This window comes from Pteronotus mesoamericanus, unplaced genomic scaffold, assembly GCF_021234165.1.
Source record: "Pteronotus mesoamericanus isolate MK-2021 breed Mesoamerican mustached bat unplaced genomic scaffold, CSHL_Meso_final scaffold_36, whole genome shotgun sequence".
Classification (NCBI taxonomy): domain Eukaryota; kingdom Metazoa; phylum Chordata; class Mammalia; order Chiroptera; family Mormoopidae; genus Pteronotus; species Pteronotus mesoamericanus.
Window position 1 is genome coordinate 22,125,258 of NW_026555313.1, and position 17,331 is coordinate 22,142,588.

The 17,331-nt window shown below is 49.1% G+C and overlaps 1 protein-coding gene across 1 annotated transcript in view; it reads right to left on the minus strand.

Moving 5' to 3' along the window:
• DSCAML1 (DS cell adhesion molecule like 1) overlaps positions 1-17,331 on the minus strand; it is a 343,723-nt gene that overhangs the window by 65,120 nt on the left and 261,272 nt on the right. The window contains exon 11 of the mRNA XM_054592323.1: positions 223-422. Within this exon, the coding sequence (XP_054448298.1) occupies positions 223-422 (200 nt within the window). The remainder of the gene's footprint in view (positions 1-222; positions 423-17,331) is intronic.

Below are 17,331 nucleotides of genomic sequence, written 5' to 3' on the forward strand. Positions count from 1 at the left end.
ATTTCGTAGGTTGGGGTGGTCAGAAAGGGGATATAGTGAGGTTCTAAGGCAGAAGCTCTTGGATGGAGAAGGAAATATTTAGAAAAGGAGAGGTAATTTTGGGGGTATGGGGAGGGGCTCCCAAGACTTTCCATTTACCTCCATCGGGCACAGATGTAATAGCTCCGTGATTCCCACTTTCTGAAAATTGAGGTCCCCTGAGACTGGGGCATGGGTGCTCACCTTCAGCGTGGAGACAACCTCATCACCGTTGTCCTTGGTGGCGATGGCATACCGCATCACTCGGTCAGGGTCGATGACTGTGTCCCCCTTCTCCCAGCGGATAATGATGGGCCGCTCACCCCGTGCGGTGCAGTTGAGCTCCTTCGCGTGGCCCTTGATGGCGATGGTGGTGTTGGGGTGGGAAGTGATCATGGCAGGGACTAGGGAGGGGAGAAGCCAGGCTGGGGGAGGGGCATGTGCCTGTGTAGAGGCCACACCCCCACTGGCCCTCCCCACAGAGCACCTCAGCCCCAGGCAGAGGGTCTAATAAAGGTTGGGGGGGTACAGGAAACCCCATTTGCCTATCCCCTCTCTCCTTTGTAGCACCCATTATGAGGGCAGCCTTGCTTCACCAGGCATCCTTACGTTTAGTGGACCCCCTTTTCAGAATGTTTTAAAATGCATACCGTACATAGAATTACAGAGGAAACCAGATATATTGAAGTATGGTTATACAAATATGAAAAACCCTCAAAAGCAAACTTTTCATATAGTATATCACACATCAATATATGTTTTTATTACTTTTTATCAAATAAGATCTGGTGCTGGGTGATGTTAGCACAGTTTTATAACAGTGATGATAATGATGTTTTAAGATACCTGCAACAACTGGGCTGTGAAAACATCTGTGGTTCTATCAGTGATGGTCACAGGTGCTGTTACTGCTGTGGATGGTTACTTATGTTCAAAATGGAAGGAAATACTAAATTTCAGTTAGAAGTTAATGGAAAAATATGTGATTTCCTCTGCCCCCTACTCCCAATTCATGGGCCTCTTAAATCAGATCCATGAACCTCCTGGTGGCAGCCTGTGGACCCCAGGTTACAAGACCTGCCCTAAAGCACAGGGGTGTCTGTTTTGTGTCCATGGCTCAGGCTCTCTTCATAGTGGTCAGCTGGTTTGCCCTCCTGGACAGCTGAGAAACCCTTATTCTTCCCAACCAAGTGCAACAGCGAGCCCTGGCAAGCACTGCGGTGCTTCGGAACCCTTAAGCGATGTTAATAGGCTCCCACTCCACGCCACCCCCATTCCCACCCTGAGGAATTCATCAGGAAACAACCAAGGCACTGGCTGGTCCTCAGGAGACCGCTTCTACTACCATGACAAGAAGCAGCTGAGTCCTGGCCTCCTCTGGGACCAAGCCCCATGGCTGGCTGTTCCCTCTCTCCTCCATCCAACTCAACAAACACGAATTGAGCACCTATGGCTCAGGCACACACATGACATGAGATGGGTCCTTGCCTCCTGCAGGGAGAGGAAAGGGGGAGGGGGAGGTGACACCTGAATGAACCATGTGAAAATGAGGAAAATCTGATGAGGGTTTCATGAACATTTTAGGAGAAATTAACTTTTCCTGAGGGGTATCTGGGAGGGCATCGCCCATCTACTCAACAATCATTTATTGAGCACTTATGAGGTGCCAGGTCTTGTGCTGGGTTTTGGAGCTAACAGTGAACAGGACAAACCTGACCTTAGGGAGTTTCACTGCAGTGGTGAGAACAGATAACAAATGAGCAATTCCAGGGAAGAATGGTAAGTACAATGCTAGCACACATGCACAACAGCTGACATGGCAGGACTTAAATGGGGAGAAGAGAGGTCACCTGGGCGTGGAGCCTGCTGGAGCAAAGGCTCAGAGGCAGCAATAGTCCAGTCCTGGGAAGGTAAATGGTCTGATGCGTCTGGAGGCCTGTCCTTGCCTTTTCCTCACCACCTTTCTGGGAAACCTGCCTCTCAGAGTATGGGTTCCCATTGGCACCTGTCCTGGGAGGGGTGTCTATCAGTCCTGCTGGAGGACACAGGCAGGGAGGGGCTGTGGCTGATGACAAGAATCAGATACTTTTCCACCCCATTTCCCATTGTGGGGAGGGCCCCTCCTCACACCGAGTGCTGAAGAGCAGAGACCCAGCTCACCACACTCCCGGCACTGTTCTGCTTGGGCAAGCATGCAAGAGAATGCTTTGTCTTCTCTCTCCTCACAGCTGTCTCTCTCTGGGGCACGTTGTCCCTCTCCTCTCAGTGGCTGGCCCTTTCTTTAAGTCTAGTTTGAAAGACTTACTCAGAAAGCTTTCTTCCCAGTGAACTTTCCAGGGTCATCTGATTTCTAAGGACAAATGGGCCTTTGGAGAAAGGAAGGAAGCTATGGACAGGTAGTGGTATGATCTGAGATGCTAGTCAGTGGATGAGGAGATATATAGAAGAGGTGTGGGAGGTGGAGGGTGGTTTCTGGTGTCCCTGAAGTCGCATCGTGCGGCCAGCCACTTCCTTTCCTCTGCTTTCTGTCATGTGGAACTTAATATTAAGGGCCCCTGGCCCCTGCACCAGCATCTCAGCACAATCCCCAACCCCAGCTCATCAAATAACAGAGCAGATAAATTTTATAATGCACGGCATTACACCAGGATATACAATAAAATGCGAAAGACAAATAACGAGGTGCAAGTTATAATGAAGAAAAAGCCTGCAGTCAGAGACATCCGAGTATGAATTATTAACTAAGGTTTTACACTCTCAAGGATGTGTGCAGGAATATTTTTCCATCAAAGATTTGCATAATTCACTCCTATAAACCTGGGTGGAATATAGAATAAGATTTTACATCAACAAGTTGGGCTTTGCATTGCAGATGCCTCCATTTTTCCCGGAGGACTGAAACGCGGGACTGTGGAGGGAGAGGCAGGTGGGCTGTTTCTGCTCATCACACAGTGCATGGTCCCAGACTGGCACCAGGACCTCCAGGTGGGCCGAGGCCTGAGGTCTTCCTGGGGAAGAGGGGTCTTGCTCCTTAGAGGCTGAAGCCACAGAGGAGCTGGGGGATGTTTATGTAGCGGTAGGAGTGTGTAAGTGTGCGCGTGTGTGCGTGCGCGTGCGTGCGTGCGTGTGTGTGTGTGTGTGTGTGTGTGTGTTTGAGTGAAAAGGGGTGGGCGCAGGGTCAAGCCTCAGCATAGATGAGCCTGAAGAAGGGAGGCTCTGCGCTAGAGCGAGGAACTCACAGTACAGCCCTGTCCTGCTCTCCAGGCAGGGCAGCCTGTCCAGGGCTGTTTGTGAATTGTAAAGGCATCTCTATGGTTGGATAAAACCTGATGCTAGGAGCCACAGCCTAGCCAGTGGAGGAGGGAATGAATGGGTTTTAGACTCTACTCTGAGTCTATGTATCTACTTTAAGTTATGTATCTTTGAGCAGTTCACGACCTGCACATCCATATATGTCAGTCCTCCTCAGGGAGCTTTTCTTCTCAGTCAGCTCTGTTCCAAGAGCTAGCATGGGGGAATCAGAGACAAGAGGGCCTCCAGAGATCCTGTGAGGGCCTCAGAGCCCTGCGTCCTGGGGTGGGTTCTCTTTACCCTCCCGCCAGCGTGGCTGCTTATTGTGGCAATGAGCGCCAGGCAGCACAACTTGATGTTCTTCTCATAGCCCTGCAGCTCAGGGCAGGTTCAGGGAAGCCCATCTATGAAGAGGAGACTGCTTCTGTGGATCCTCACTCAGCTTCAAAGGCTTGAGGTCAGGCAGGCCTGGGTTCTACTTAAGTCTCTACCAGCTAAGTGGCCTTCAACACAGTGTACATTACTTCCCCAAGTCTCAGGCTCATTGTCTGTGATATGAAGACATGCTATTTTCCTCCAAGAAAATACCAGGGGGCAAACAGGGGCCAGATACAGGGTCTGACACTAAGAATGTCCCTTTTTTTATTACAAAACCATATGCACATAATTCTGTAACCTAACAATATCACACTCAAGTACACCATATGACAATTTAGGTGAAATGTTCACATTGCTGTCCATCTTCTGCGAGACATTCACGTACCCTACCAACCCCACTCAAGCAGGCCTTAATTCTGCCGGACCCTGTATTTAAAGTGCCTGTCACAGTAGTTGATCAAGAAAACGATTCCCACCCGAGGCTCTCATACTCCTCTTTTGTCCCAACAAAAGCATCAGATAAATACATGCACACCTAAAGATGTTATTTGCCAGGCTATTTCACGGAATCACAGAGCACTAGAGTTGCAGAATCCAGATAATATTCAATATAGTAGCCACTAGCCACATGTGGCTAATGGGCACTTGAAATGTGGCCAGTCCAAACTGAGAGGTGCTGTAAATGCAAAACATACACTGGACTTCAAAAACATAGGAGGAAAAAAAAAGAACATAAAATATCTCATTAATAATTTTTATACTGATTATATGTTAATACTTTAGATATATTAAATAAAGTATGCAATTATGATGAAACTCACTTGTTTCATTTTACTTATTTTGAAAATGTGGCAACTAGAAGATTTCAAATTATATATATAGCTCTTACTTTGTTTCCATTGAATGGCGCTGGTATAGATCATCTACATGGACATTTCTTTTTGCAAATGAAGAAACTGAGGCCACACAGAGAAGCAATTTGCCCATGGTCACTACTAATAAATAGCAGTACATCTTAAAAGTGGACAGACAGGAGAGTGCAACAGTTAACACACAAAGCTGTGATACTCGTGGTGGGAGGTGTGGCTACACCAGTACTAGTTCCCAGTTCTTCAGGACTTAAAACTATAAGCTCCAGATCACTCATGAAACTTCTGCCTTGTTCTGGGCACTCTACTTGATAGAGAACATTAACAAGCTGGACTGTGACCAGGAAGATGGGCAGGCTTCAAACCATGCCATTTGAAGAATGGCTGAAATCTTGCAGGGAGTGGGAAGGACAGATCTCCTATTTGGCCTAAAAAAGAAATTTTCCAGCAGTTTTCACTGTTTAGGGAAAGGGCTGCAGTGGGAGCAGCGAGAGCCCTGAACTACAGGACAGTCAGGGACATTGAGAAGATTCAAAAGGGAAAAAAACATATGAAGTGATCAGAGGCCCTTGTCTTTGGGCCCCTGAGGGTATCTGGATCTCTGCAGAGAGGGGTTGCCTGGGAATCCAGCTCACTGTTTTGATAGGCTATTCTATGATTCAGGATACATTTTTCCTTGCATATAGGGGTCTTTAGCTCCGTGTCCTGGGCAAGAAGCAGAGAACCTGCCTTCTGTCTTCTCTCTGTCTTACAGTCTTCCTGCCAACACCAGAACAGCGACCTCTCCTGCTGTGCTCCCACCGTGGCCCTGGCCTGGCCTCTAAGAGCCACAGTGCCCTCCTGTGCCCACAAACTGGGGGGCCTCAGCCCTTCCGGCTTGCTCTAGAAATGGCCTTAGTTAGGTAGCTTAAGAGACTGCCCAGCTGCATCCGATCTCTTCCCTCCACCCCTGGCCCGCACCCAATGTTTGCCCTGGACCACAAGCTCTCTGTTCCACTGAATTGCAGTAATACATGCCATTGAACTCTCACTGTGCCATGACCTGGCTGTGACCCAGATCACTTTATGGGTTGAAGGCAGACCCCAAGAATTCCCCAGAGACATGTGCAGTCATCTGCATGAGCACAGGCGTGCGCACACACACACAGACTTTTGTGATTACCTTTTATTGGGAACTTCCCATGAGCTGTGCTGGCAGTATTCTAGCACTCTGTGTGAATTAACTCATGTGAGGTGGGTACTGTTATTATTCCCTGACTCCAAGCCTGGCTCCTGATGTATTTCTTGACTAAGCTCCATGATCTGTGCCCATGATGGAGCAAGTAAGAAGCTGGATGCCTTTGCCCCTTGGCTCATTGCTCAGTGTTGTCCCAACAACATCCATGAGAAGTCCTATCATCCCCACTTTTTCAAATGATGGGATGGAGGTTTCCAGAAGCAATTCTTCCCTCTTTAAGCCTATACTACTGTGATTGCAGGTGCCAGCCACCTCTCACTGTCTGTCTGCCACATATGCACACAGCATCTGATTTTGGGAAATGGAATTTGGTCATCGACAAAAAGCTGTGGCTTCTCTGTGGTGGCAGGGACTGCAGCTTTAGGGGTAGAGTCAGGAGAGCAGGTAGGGGGAGGGGGTTCCATGCACAGGGCTGAGTTCTGCATGGCAAATGCTAATAGCAGCCACGAAGGCAACACATTACTCCAATAGGACACTGGAGGCTTTAATGAGACACAACTTCTCTGCTTCCCTGCAGTGTAATTCAATTAACAGCCAGGGAAATTAAATTTCTTTGTACAAAGAGGGGTGCCAGGAGAGATTCTCTGGGGACTTGGGAACAGGGCGTGGCTAGGCTGAAAGTTATCAGGGACACACATGTGGGTGAGCTGACCCTTAGGATGGGAGGTCCTGGTGCGAGCTGGGCCAGCCATGTTCAAAGGTCTACAGACACAGTGCCGGGCACAGGGTCAGTACTCAGCATGGCCAAACTGGGGCAAACTCGGGTAGAGGCCAAAGGGGCTTCCTGATGACCTCCAGGGCCCTTCTCTGACACCCCATGGCAGTGCAGATGCCGCTCCTCTCTGGACAGTGAGCATCCCTGGAATGTCGCATGTCGTACACAATGACCTCATCACCTTGTCTGACTGTGAGACTCCTATCCAGGACTTAGGACATATTTGGGAAAGAAAGAAGGCTTCCAAGTTCTTGGCACCTCTCCTGCCTGCCCCTTCTATAGTGCCCTGGATCAGCCTGCCCTGGCCCACAGTTAGGCTCACTCCGGGGCAGGGAGGAACCTTGCTGGGCCTTTGGTGCTGAGGCCACTACCTTACAGCTCTGCAGAGACCCCAGATTTCCACCTTCTGGTTCTGATGGGGCCTCTGGGCAGGCACTAGGGAGAGGAGCATGAGTGGGCTGCAGCGGAGTCAGCCCTTCCCTGCTCTAGGGCCCTCCTGAGACAGCAAGCAAAGGGAGAGGAAATCAACTTCAGAAACAAGACAGTTGTTAGAATCTGATGTAACCAGTTACCGTCTGCGAAATTACTCGCAGGCTGGCCACTGTCACCCCCGAGGTCCTACCCAGGTCAGCTGTTATTTACATTTTAATTTGATGTGAGAGGCTGATAGATTTTTAAAACACCACAAGACAGCTCTGATTCCCCACTCCCCTCAGTAACCACAGTCTTTCTGAGCAACCCCCAGGTTTGCTGATGGAGCCCTAGGTCCCTCAGCTCTGCTCAGCTGATAGACTCTGTACCTGCTTGGTCCCTCCCTTGTTCCTCCAACTACCCTCTTCTTTGGGGTCCTGCCTCAGTAGCTTGGCTGATCCTTGCAGTTATCATAGCACTGGAACCTCCCCTGTGAGGAGCTTCACTCTTGGGAAGGTGGCCTGGGGGCTATTAGCTCTGCTATACCAATGAAGATGTGGAGGCTTAGAGAGGCTAAGGAGTTTGTCTAAAGTCACACAGCTGGTGACCACCAAGGAGGAGCCAAGACCCCAAGTCCCCTGACAATTTACAGGCACACTTTCCTCTGGTTTTGGTCTAGCTTTCCCCTGCTTGCTCGATTTTTCTGCCATCCTGGGCTTTGTCCTCGGAGTGAGAAGCTGTGTGGGAATGACATAGCGTGGATGAATCCTAGAGGGAGAGCAGAGGGAGACCGGAAAGTGGAGTAGGGCTGGAGAGAAGGGTAAGCCAGTCCACAGCAGGCAGGGCTGGGGCAGGAGTTAGCCAAGGGCGGGGGGTGAGTCAGACTTTCTCTGTCTTTGTCTCCATCCCTCTCTTCCACTTGGTGATTGGAGCTCAGCTGGTGTTTCTGACAAGTCCTCAAGTCACCAGGGAGAGAAGATTCAGTTATGAATACCCAAAGGAGAGAAGCAGTGTGTGTGGGAAGGAGACTGTGGAAGAAATGAGGTGAGATTGGCACCAGCTGTTGGGAGAGGCCTTCCTTATACATGATAGCATGCAAAAGAGGAGTGGAATGCTGTATTCCAAAGGGAAGCCTGGGGCACATCTTTACTCAGTCATGGGCCTGAGTATATAATAATCATAGTTTACATTATTGCTGCACTTACTTCTTACAGCAACCCCATTTTTATTCCCATTCTACCAATGAGGAAACTGAAGCTTAGAAAAGCAAATTGCTCAAAGTCACCCAGCCATAAGTAGCAGAGCCTGAACTCATCCAGGGTGTCTGTGGTTTTATCCACCATGTGACACTGGTCATAAGTGGGCAGCAGAGAGAAGAGCAGGAACAAAGGAATGGGAGTGCAAAGAGCCCAGCTTTTCTGAAGAGGAGTGCAGCCAAATCTGGGGAGAAAAAGATTGCTCTGGAAACCAAGAGACCAAGAGATTATGCCATGCTGCTCTTCTAGGTCAGTAGCTGGTAGGAAGAAGTTGAGGAGGTTCTTGGGTTTGGCTACACAAAAGAATCACCTGGGAAGATTTAAAGCAATCTTATTTCACAGACCCCATCCCTAGAGGCTCTGATTTAATTGGTCCAGGATGCACCCAGGATGGGCATCATATTCCTCAGGAGCATGTCTAGACCAGGTGATTCTCACACATGGTCTGGGGGGAGAACCGCAGGACTGGAGGACCCTCCTCTCCCACTTTCATGTTTGTAGGTGTCCGTTGGTCCTTCCTCTGCCTCTGGTGCAAATGACCTCAAAGCAACTAAGGTTGGAACAAGGGCAGCAAGGTTCTGGTGTTCTTCACCATCCTCACGGAAGGGTCTTCACTTTTCCAGGATGTTCTCTCTAGGCTGGCTAAAATGCTTTTCTGGCAGTCCTCTTCCTTGTCTTTGGGATAGGCTTTCTCAGGGATGGAAGGTGCCCTGAGGGCTCCCAAGAGCTTGGCAAACTCACCTAGCAGGTGGAGAAGTGCTTCCCATCTCAGAGGCCTTTATCTCCTTTTGCTTCAGAAAGGATTACCCATGCTGCCCATTCAAGGTGAGAGGTCCCTCCTTACCACCAACCCAGCCCAGTCCCCTTCCTCCTCCCAAAGGCTGTGTGTCTCTGCTCCTAGTTAACAAGATCCTGACAGGAACTGCAGCCCTGTTTGTCAGTGTGAGATAAGTTGCCACAAAGGGGCATTGCTGGCACATGGGGTGGTCAGCCTGGGGCGACTGGGAGAATCTCTTTGGCTCAGTCCTGGCAGCAGTTCTAGGCTTCCCCTGGAGGAAGGGCTAGAGTGTAGGTGCCTTCTGGTGTTTGCTTTGTTTTCCAGTCTTAAATAGCTAGGGCCATGGTGTTGTTAATTTGATTGCACCCGGTTCAGCTTCTTGTCTCCCCTGATTAGCCAAGCTCCACCTGAAGCATGAGATTAATTCGGATTGTGTGGAAGCAATCAGCCTCAGCTCTGAGAGCTGGGGGTCGGGGGCAGGGCAGGAGCTGGTGGCGCATGGCACCCTTGCTGTCCACTACCTGTGCACATGGGGGCAGAACTAGCCAGAAGTATGTGTGTATGAGGGGAATTGGGGTGCTCATTCTGATGGGAACTTTGAAACATGGACTACAGCCTGTTTCTGCTGCATGGCATTTGAGGTGTTCAAATGTGCCAGGCCTTGCTTCCTCCGGCTATAAAATGGGATCAGTCCTTCTCTTGGCTGCTTGCCAAGGAGTAGACGCTCAGGAGGCAGGAAATACTTTCAAGTGAGGTGGGGACCTCTCCATACCTTTGGTCTACTCTCCCCAGTAGAAAACGAGAGTAATAATTAGAATTCCTAGCATTTATTGAATGCATATTATGTACCATGCACCTTGGTTAGTTCTTTATATGAATTAGCTCATTATATTCCCAACCCTAGGAAGCAATAGTATTTTTATTCCTGTTTAGAGATGAGAGAACACTCAACTCTGAAATGACCTTGAATTATCAGAATCCTTTCAGAAACAAAATAAGACACAGCCATCTTTCTTTAATTACTAGGAAGGTACTTCTGGTTCATTGCACAAGAACAGGGATTGGCGAGCTTTTCCTGCCAAGGGCTAGCAGGTAAATATCTTAGGCTTTGAAAGCCATGAGTCTCCACCACAAAGACTCAGCTCTGTCACTGGAGTTGGAGAGCAGCCGAAGAATGGATGTTCCTGGGTTCCAGCCATGCAGCCAGCTGGCCAGATTTGGTCCTAGGCCCAGTTTGCTGACTCCTGCCCTAGAGTTCAGTGCACAGAAGAGGTTGGGTTTGTTGACTCTTAACCAAGATGGGGTTTTTGGTTAGGAGACTGGTTGGATTCAGTCAAGGGCAGTTGTAGGATGTTGGAAAAGAGAGCATTTCAGCTTCCAGAATTCTGGGAAGCATGGAATTATGGATAATAAATCACTGGGCATGCGGATTGTTACAGGTTGAATTGTATCTCGCCAGAAGATATGTCAAGTCCTAACCCCTGTGACTGTGACCTTATTTGGAAATAAAGTCTTTGCAGATGTGATTAAAGATGTCTTACTGGAGAGTAGGATGGGCCCTTGATCCAATATGATTGGTGTCCTCGTAAGACGAAGAGAAGAGATGCACACAAAGGGAAGACGCTGTGAGGACACACATGGAGTATACCATGTGAGGTGGAGGCAGAGACTACAGTGATAGATCTACAGTCCAAGGCGTGCCATGGACTGCTGGCAGCCACCAGGGGAGGCAAGGAATCATGCGGCCCTGGGGTCTGCTGAGAGAGCATGGCCCTGCTGATGCCTTGATTTTGGGTTTCTGGCCTCCCAGAACTGTGAGAGAATGAATTTCTGTTCTTGTAAACCACTGTAGGAAACTAATACAAGGTTCCAGTGGGTGACAGAGGACTCTGAGCAGAGTGCCCAGAAGGACAGGTCACAGCCTCTCCTGCATGGAACAGGAGGGGCTGCCCAAGGTGGGAGATCATATGGGCTTTGTTTACGCTGCTTAGTGGGGAGCTCACCCCCTTTACCCTCCCAGCCCCATGGACAGGCTGGCGGCAGGCAAGCAGGTGGAGGAGTGTGCAAGGGCCACCTCCACAGCACCTTCCACCCCAGCACCTAGCCCAGGGATAGGCAATCCACAGGTACTCAGTAATCACTGAACAACAAATGAACAGTGGCAGGCCTGGACTTCAGCATCTTGAACAGGAAAAATTTTCTTCAGAATTTTAATTTGCCATGTCCCACATCTCTGTAGACCTAAGGGGCCCAGATGGAAGCCTGGTATCCTGGGTGGGCATCCTGAGGACTGGGCAGGGATGGCGTGGGGCTTGCACTTCTGAGGAAGGCTACATTTGGCCTATCAGTTTCATTATTTCTGGCTTAGGACAGGATACCTGCAGTCACACAATGAAATGTGTATGTGAGCCATAGGGTCATCTGGTCTGGCACACTGCTCTAGGTAGTAGTCCTGGCAGAATGTCAGGTAGTATCAGCTGCCCTAGGGTACCCCCATCACTCCTCTCTTGACATGGCTGAGGCAAAAATGCCATCTCTCCACTCCCACACACCCATTTCTGTTGAGGATACCATCATAATTATCTCTTAGCCCTGAGCCCTTGATTCTTCCTGTTCCTTTTGTTCCATCCATCATCTGGGCTGGTACTGTTCCTTCACAATGACTCTTAGACTCCCCCTTTCTTTTTATTCCTTGCTCAAGATCCTAGTATCATATCCAGTTTTTGATATCACTATTTTCATCCAACAACACCCCCTAATCCCTGGCTGCACCCTCCCATCAGATGTTTTCTTCACTGCTTCCTACGCAGGCTTCCTATCCCAGTATCTTTGCTCATGCTCATTCTTTCACCTGCATGCCCTCTTTTCTTCCCTTTGCCTATCCAGACACTACCTATTCTTTAAGACTCAACCCAGGTCCCACTCCTCTAGAAAGCTCTGTCTGTCCATGTCTGTCTACATAGTGTGTTTCCTTCTCTAACCCAACACTGCATATGTAGTGCCAGACCTTTTAGCATGCGATTTTGCCTTGTTTCCTGAAGGTTAGTTCCAACTTCCTAACTAGTCTGAAAGTCCCTCAAGGACAGGGATGGTGACTTAATCTTGCCTTTCTTTCTCTAAGACCTAGACACCATGCTGTACACACTAGGCTACTCAGGGAGTACATGTATATTGCTTGACTGATCCAACCATTTTTTCTGCCCTTACCATTTATAGGGGTTTCAATCCTAATTCGGGGAGCAGTTCTGGGCTCCCCACTTAGGGCACAGTCTGGAAACACTGCTTTAACTCTTTGCCTGCCTGTATTTTCTTTTGTTTTAAAGATCTCATTTGTTTATTTTAGCGAGAGGGGAAGGTAGGGAGAAAGAGAGAGAGAGAAACATCAATCAGTTGTCTCTCACATGCCCCCAAGTGGGGACCTGGCCCACAACCCAGGCATGTGCCCTGACTGGGAATCAAACTGGAGACCTTTGGCTCTATGGATGATACTCAACTATATGAGCCACTCTGATCAGAGCTGCCTGCCTATATTTTCTTACCTAGTAAACTAAGGTACCCAGTGATAATCCTGACTCCTTCTGACTCAAAATGTTCCCTGGCAGCTCTTCTGTGGTTGACATGTACGAAGTGTATAATTTTGTTATTCATTGTATCTGCTGGAGCTGAATACAGGGAAAGCCTTGAATGACACCTTAGAGTCTAGATCCATCTGGAAGCTCTTTTGTGCTCATAGTCATGGGGACTGATGGCAGGGGTGAGGGTGAAGTGGTGGTGACAGGATTAATATCTCTAAGAAGAAGATAAGGGCCCAGATGAGACCCTTAGGATAGGCACTTTTAAATTGGGAAGGGAGGTTACATGGATACTGTTGGCCTTTATAGATCAGCAGGATAGCCCACATTTCTTTGGTTCAGACTTGTCTATTTCTAGAAAACTCTGAAACACCAAGGGCTCTAGCTTCTGAAAGGTGGGTCCTTTCATATTCCCTGCTAACACATTCCCTGCCAAGTCTCCATGGGCACAGCAGGATGTGACCTACTTGCTGAGCTCTGTGAATGCCTCTGGGGCTAAAGGAAAGGGAGAGAAGGGCCGCGACTTCTCTGAACAGAGGAGCAAACTGAGTCTCAGGGAGAGGGAGTGACTGACCCCAGTTTACCCAGGATGTAGTGGGGTCACTGGGATGAGAAATCAGGACTTCCATCTCCTTGGTTGGGACCTTCCTGTCTCCCTGGGTCCTGAGAGGGGTGGGGAGAGCCTGGACTGGCCCATGGCTGCAGATCTCGTGGTGATGGTTCAGTGGGGGCTGCAGGTCAGAACCTGGCTTGCTGAGAGCATGTGTCCAGGCTCTCTGCTCATTTCTGTTTGATGAAGCAGGAGAACAAGTGCTGCTCCCTACTCTATGAAGTCTGAAAATAAAAAAGGCCAAAGAGGCAGCTGGATAACCATCTCCATGAAAATCATGGCACTAACTCATTTCCTCTTCCCCTTCCCTCTCTCCTTCACCGGAAGCTAGGCGGGGCAGGTCCCAGGCTTGTGGAAGGGGCCCTCAGTTTGGTGCAGGCCAGGGTGTAGCTTTCTCAGCCCCCTTGAGGCGAGGCAGGTGAGGCCAATCAGTAACCACCATGCAAGTGGAGACAGCAAGTAACTTGCCCCAAATTCCACAGCTGCACAGGGCCAGCATCAGCCCCAGTACAGGGTGACCCAGAGCCCAGGCCCCAGCCCTGCTCTGTGGCATGCCACTCTGCTTTCCCGTTTCCTCTACCCACTGTGTGCAGATCCAGCAGATGGTCTGTTCTACCCACCCCTCATAAAGGCAGAGGCGAGTGCCAAGGGGGTGACCTGTGACCCCATATGTGATGGGGCCAAACCTGTAAACTGGGGGTCAGTCAGCCTGTCAGTCCTCAGCAAGGCAGGCCAAAGTGGACAGAGGCCTGTGCTGAGCAGGCGCCAAAGTACGGAATTTTCACAGAGGAATGGGAAGACCAGACCGGCCAGCAAGGAATTTCGGTCTGCTGAGGAGACAGGACCCACCACCAGGAAACACATCAGAAAACCTTGAGCCCAGCTGCTAGTTGCTAGGCCTCAGTTTCATTTGTGTGCTGAAAAGGGCCTTATGAATGTGTATAGACATCTGGATCCACATGTCTAGCCTCCATCTATATGCCCTGCAAAGTCACCCCTCAGATCTAGGGGGGCACACCCTTGGGAAGACAGAGTGGGGAAGAGGTCTTGGAAGGTCCTAGAAGTTGACTTATGGAATTTGGGCAGGAATTCCTTGGGTACTCAGAGCATGGTCTGGAAAGGGAGTTGTGGGCTCTGGGCAGTCATTTTCTTTGGCCATAGACTCCTTGCTGTGTGGGAAGGATGGGAGCTGAGGAGGGCAGAAGAGGCTAGAGCAGAAGTCCTCGTCTCTGGATCTAAGGGAGATCCTGTTGCCTGATAAGGAGGAGTTTCCCTTGGGCAAACTTGAAATTTGGACCACCTCAGGTCAGTGGAATCACAGTTGCCTTTCCTGACCTCTGCACCCTCGACAACTGCTGGCAGGTCGTCTTGTCTGCCCAGGGGCTGTCTTCTGCTTGGGCAGGCTCCCTTCACTCTCCTGGTCCCCACTGGACTCTGTTCTCCCTCCTGCCTTCCTGTGACTTCAGCTGGGTGTGTGCTTGCAGAGAGCTCTTGGATCTGGCTTTAACTGGCCTGACATTTTGTTTAACAAACAAATAAAAACTCAGACCAAAGAACCCTTATGGCTTCAATTGGTCTTGGGCATTGCCTTGGTCCCATCACTGGAGTTTTCACCAAGCAGAGGGGAATCTGGGGGATGTAACAGGACCTGTCTAGTCAGGTAATGTGCTACACAAGGGGGACTCCCATATCTTGAGGCACTGCCATGCAGGGGCAGCAACACATAGCCAGCCCCTCCTATCCCAGATTAAGCAGCCTGGCTTCATACTTGCCCGCAGTGAAGCATTCTCTTTGAAGATGTTTTAATTTTTTCCCCTGTGTGTCAGCTGGAAGAGGAATTGCTTCTTCCTCCTTTCGGTCATTATCTGTTATTTTATTTTTTTAAATACGTTTTAAAAAGGAAGATAAAAGGTAGTCCTGGGGATGTGGTGTTTTCTTGTTAATTACAATGATTTTCATCCAAGTTCTAGGAAGCAATCTGTTGCCCTGAAAGGCCCCCATACACTTCTAGAATCATAGATTGCTTCAGCTGGGAGGGTCCATGGGATCAGCTAGGGACTAGTTCCAGTCTAGGCCTCTTATTGTACAGATGAGGAAATTGAGGCCCAGATAAAGAAGGGGTAGACATCACTGTGTAGCATGTCACTGAGCTGGGATGAGCATTCACTCTTCTGTCTCTTGTTATGTGCTCTTAACCAAACCATGAGTCCACAGAGGTAAGTTCAAATCTCACCCAGGACTCTATCACCAAATGACCTTGACCCAGCCTGCCATCCTCATAGGCAAGGCATGGGAAGAGCTTTATGAACTATCAAGTGCTGTGCTTGTGATGGTGGCAAGGCTGGGCTAAATGCTCAGGCACTCATGGGCTTAGCAAACACCAACATGTTGGGGGCCAGTGGACCCTGGTTGGTTGTGAGGAAGGATGTCTAGCGACTTTGGAAAACCACTTTCCCACTCTGACACTGCCTTAGCAAACTGGAGCCATGAGCAAAGTTTCTACATGGCAATTCTCCAAGTACTGGCCCTGGATTCCCAACTCCCAACAGACCTTGGGGCTCCTGGAACTCTGGTTTCCACGTCCCATGGAAAGACAACATTTAGCTTCTAAAGCTCATAAGAACCTCACATTCATTTTCCCTGTCCACCTTTCCTTTACACCTCTTTTGACACCACCTCACCAGATGACATTCATGGCCTCTTCTGACTCTGTGCCCTTGTCATGCTTCTTCCTCATCATGGAATGGAATGAACTTTGCCCCTACTGGTTCTTGTCAGAATTCTCCTCATCCTTCAAGTCCTACTTAGTGACTATTATATTTGTGAAGCTTCTCTTGACATTCTCTTAATGGCCCCAAAGGTAAAATTGGTTACTCCATCTCTGTCTTTCTTTGTATCACCCTGTCTATAGCTTTTAAAGCCACTTGCCATTTTGTGTGCTTGAATTGTTTTGGGTATATGTATATCTCCTCTTCAAGATTCTAAATTCCCTGAGAATAACAACTTCATTTTACTCTTCACTAGATCTGTAGCATCTAACACTAGAGATTGCTGATTATTGAATATGTATTTTGTGCCAAGTACTGTGTTGACTGCTGTAAATGCATGTCTCACTTAAACTTTACCAATTAATAGAAAACATACATTGAAGGAAATTGGAGCTTACAGAGATTATTGCCCAAGGACCCTTAGCTGCTAAGTGGCAGAGCTTGAATTTGAACCCAGGCCTGTCTGGTTCTAAAGTCCATGCTCTTAGCCACGGAGTTTTATATAGACCTGTTTTGTGAGTGTTCAGTGAGAATCTGTTAGTTATCATGGGAAACTGCGGCAGCGGAGGGGGGGTTAGTGTATGGACATGCCCCAACAGAGGTCAACCACAAATGCCTAATCTGACACTTACATGCTTTTTACAATGTATGTTTCTATGATATAGTATTTACTTTCTTACTCCTACTTGGCCAAAGTGGGAACTAGATCAGCTTGCCTTCTGAGAGTTCACCGAAGTGTGCAGTATGACAAGGTGGGGCTGTATTAGGTCAGCATTTTCCTGAGTGTGGTAGAAGCACTGAGACAAAGCCTTGGAACTGGTTTTGCAAATGGTAGGTCCTTCTGTGGTCAGCCCTGCAAGTGGTGGTATGGGGTGTTTCAGATGGGCTAGGGATGGCCAGGGGTGGCCTTTCCCTGGCAATCCCATTGGTGACTCACATGCCCAGTCCTAAAGGTCCTTCCCTATCTACCTGTGCCCTTTCAATCAAAGTCAGAGTTGGGGAAACCGGGAACACTGAGGGAGAAGGAAGGAAGAAGGCACAGCAGGCAGGGGGAGGATGTGTAAGGGGAGGAGCTGAGGTGAATTCCCTGGAGCAGGATGCCTGCGTTAAAGCAGCAAAAGGCAGAATGGAAGTTTGCAGAGAAGATCAGGAGCACTCCTTTCCCAAACCCTCCACCTTGTCACATTGTCACATGGGCATCTCCTAGTGGTCAGTAGCATTGTTTAGGTTGCTACAGAAGGGCATTCAGGTCCTCCAACCCCAATCAGAGGCCCTGGCCATGCTCAGCCATCCATATCGACTGCCCTCAGACCTCGAAGCCCTGGCCCTGCTTCCTCTGCTACTGCTGGAAATGGGGTGGCCCAGAGGTTTTCAGCATGGCTGGGGAGGTCACGGGGAAAGGGGGGGACTAGAAGGGAAGGGGTGTTT